This window comes from Opisthorchis viverrini (genome assembly GCF_000715545.1).
Source record: "Opisthorchis viverrini unplaced genomic scaffold opera_v5_135, whole genome shotgun sequence".
Taxonomy (NCBI): domain Eukaryota; kingdom Metazoa; phylum Platyhelminthes; class Trematoda; order Opisthorchiida; family Opisthorchiidae; genus Opisthorchis; species Opisthorchis viverrini.
Window position 1 is genome coordinate 1,354,983 of NW_008751792.1, and position 3,423 is coordinate 1,358,405.

Consider the following 3,423-nt stretch of genomic DNA (forward strand, 5'->3'; position numbering starts at 1 on the left):
TGGGCCAACGACGAAATATTTTAAAGAGAACAATTGCTAGTGAGTCTGTTCTATCTGATATCTTTATTTTTGTATACCCAACCTAGCGTAATCATTTTTATTTGTTTGCCACACTCCTGGTAAACTAACTTATTGGGTTGCCAGACCAGTACACTTCCGAGCTTGACGTGGCCATTGCGTTGCAAGTGGGTACTGTTGGTGATTCAGTGAGACTGGAAAGAACTCTCCGTGAATAAACGTACTGGTGTTTTGTAACGATTCGTTTCTGTATTACCAAGACCCACCCATCGGTGCCCTCCACTTCCCCTTCCATTAACACTTGTTTACCTCTAGCCTCATCCCTACTTCATGTTTCAGTCTCCAAATTAACGTCTCCGTCACCCATTTCCTCTTTAGTTACTTACAGATTTACTCAAGGCTGGTGAGTCATCCTAAGCGAGTCGGCCACTACAGTCATTGTAATCTTTCACATGGGAAACGCACTCTGTTCCTTACGAATTTGCTGATTGATTTAACCCACGAGGCAACCAAATAAGACCGCTTGTGTCGTCTGTGTCCAAGCCAACTTTTTCAGATGCGCGGCCTGGAAACTCATCTGCGGTGCTACATAGTTTTGCAGAAATCCCTGACCAGGCTTCAAAACCCGCAGGAGCCCCAACTTACCCTGTGTGGCCGGATGGGGCAACAACAGTGAAATTTCCCTCTGGGAACTTCCCAACTCTTTCGCTTCTGGCGAAGGTCTTAAAAATGTTTAAAATTCGCCGTCAAGATGCTCCCCCAGCACGCCACAGCCATCCGCAGGCACTGAGGTCTTACGTAACATATCCTACACCCCTCAGGTCAAACAGATTCCTGGGTTTATCTATCACCGGTCACGAGGCAATAACATTGGAAACGAAGCTTAATTGCAACTCCCCTCCCGAATTCATCTCTTCGCATCAAGCCCCTGCCAAGCCGGCCAACCACACGGCAAGTCTCAGCATGTAGTATCGTGTGGTGGATTAGTCAGTGCCATATACCTCTACCATCGATTAGTTAACGCAGTTCAACCAAACAGCTCTACAACTGGCTGAATTACCGCAGAGTCTGGTCCCTTCTGCAACATCTATTTCGCTCCTTAAGTTTTCTGTAAGATTCACCTTCCTCAAAAGTTAGTCTACGCGGCTCACACCATAACCAACTTGTAACGGTGCTTTCAGAAACTCTCGACAACTCTTCGGACGCTAACGCCCATCCCCGGCCCCAGAGAACTCCTATCGAGTATAATCCTCTCTGGTTGGGAAGGAATCCTCGGAATCAGCACTATGACCTTAACCAACCCAGCCTAACTTACTCCTTACTCACTGGAGACCGTTGCGCCCTACCACTCCCTGACCACATCAGTTTACTGCCGGCTTCGTTATTTAAGTGCCCCACACCCGCTCACCTAAACCCTGAGGTCAACCGCACTACCCCTTCCAAAAGATGGTCCTCCCAATTTTCTAAGTTGCGAGACGATGTGCATCCTTTCAACACCAATCTACTGAGCAGCCAAACAAGCACTCCCACTGGAACTGACACTAAACTACCTTTGAGCTTCATGTACTACGGCTGCACCAGTATCCGTAACATACACCGGACCAATCCAAATTAACTCTCGCGTTTCTGAACACAGCTTTTTGAACAAGGCCTTGCTTGCCTACAAAACGAATGACAGCACGGCAACCACGCATTGTGCTTTGCTCTTTGCACACTTCCGGGCAGGTGGGGCAAGCTTACTTGATGAACATTATTTACCTTTGTCTCCCTCCCTGAGGACGCACTACGGCTCACACCGCTGACGTCACGATGGTCTGCTCTTTGCCTTCGACTAGCGTCCCCCATGGTCTCTGGGCATACGCCACGATCCACCCTGCTCAATGTACCCAAAACTTCCCCACCCACGCCAACACGTCTCCTAACATCAGGGGGATAACTGCATCATAATCAGTTATGATAATCCCTCAGCCCCTAAGTTGCCCACTGCTCCCAGTGCCTTAGACATAGCTACAACACTACAGTGGGACAAAATCTATCTTTTGTCTCCGCTAACGAATACAACACGAGGACGAGGATAACATTTTTTATTGAACGAGGGTGAACACTCCACCCCCTCATGGGTGTTCCCGTTCTTCCTCCTTCCTAGTTTGTTAACCTTTTGACTCAATCTGCATAATTCTGTGGTGACCGCGTGGGTGCCAGAAACACCCGGGTTTCCCTGAAAAGCCCAGGTTGAACATATTCCTCTCTAAGAGATCTGGATGGCATTGCATCTTTTTGCTTCATTGAAGCATGTAAGCACACTATTTCGGCGGTCCCCGTCCTCGAAGAGAAAAGTCCCCATCAAAGCATCCCACGTATCTGTTTTCCACATAAGGTCCGACCAACTTCATTGTCCCCATGAACTTCTAACGGCCCCATCAATCTCGTATCAGGACACGGTCGGGGCCTTCTTTGACGTCTGCACAGCGGTGCTACAATCATATTTTGGCACCGACTGGCTGCGAAAAGCCGCCGCAAAAGCAACAGACCAGATCTACTGTCTTGAGGATATCCTTCTGTTTTATATGGCTGTAACTCTCTTATCCCTCTTTGTCCGTGCCACATGGAGCCGTGAGGGAGTCGCTTTCATTTCTTGCACACCTAAATCCTTCTTGACATAACTGGGAACCGTCGGAGCCCACCGTCCCCCTATGATAACAGCTATATTATTGCTAGATATAACGGCACTCGTTTTTCAGCGAAACACTTTTGGGTTGAGTCTGTTGGAAACAATTCCTCGTCTTTCCTTGCCGGCTTGCCTCTGTGATATTTGGTTCCGAGACCATCAGTGACACAACATTTTTACTCCTCTCTAGACACATGTCCACCTTCTTACCAGAACTCGACCCTCAGCTCTCAAAATCTATCTCGTCAATTTCCAATCTGCAGCCTTGAATATATCGTCGCTTATTTAAATTATTAATAACGCAAAGTCATAGTGACCTTGGTGGTTATTCTCTACTATGTAGACACCTCAAACCTGTGTGCACATCGTTGTTTCCGCCTTCAGGTTTCGCTTACTGTATTTACAGATTTGGATTCCTACCCACACTGCTGTACAAGACTGGGAGATACGCCCGTTGCTTGGGACTTCGTTCTAACATGGATCTCTATGACGTGGGTTATTTCCCTTGAATTTTTAATGGTTACAAAAATGAGTTAAAGTTTCTTTGATTTTTGTGTGCCTTGGTTTCACACTCGACGCTGCTCCAGTAGCAACACTAGTGAGTCACTCAAGTTTCACTGCGTTTCCTAATACCATTCGTCCGTACTGCCTCTTACGTCACTTCACCTTCCCAAATTTCCGTGGCCATACGCGTAACAGCTCAAGGCCATAAAGCCATGAAGCCCTGGTGACGGTTT

General features: G+C 47.4%; 1 protein-coding gene across 1 annotated transcript in view; it reads left to right on the forward strand.

The window, feature by feature from the left end:
• The window catches only part of T265_14063 (hypothetical protein), a gene marked incomplete at both ends in the record, with an annotated part of 6,127 nt that extends 5,707 nt beyond the window's left edge, over nt 1–420 (forward strand). Inside the window, one exon of the mRNA XM_009171834.1 lies at nt 407–420. Within this exon, the coding sequence (XP_009170098.1) occupies nt 407–420 (14 nt within the window). The remainder of the gene's footprint in view (nt 1–406) is intronic.
• Nucleotides 421–3,423: the final 3,003 nt, after the last annotated feature.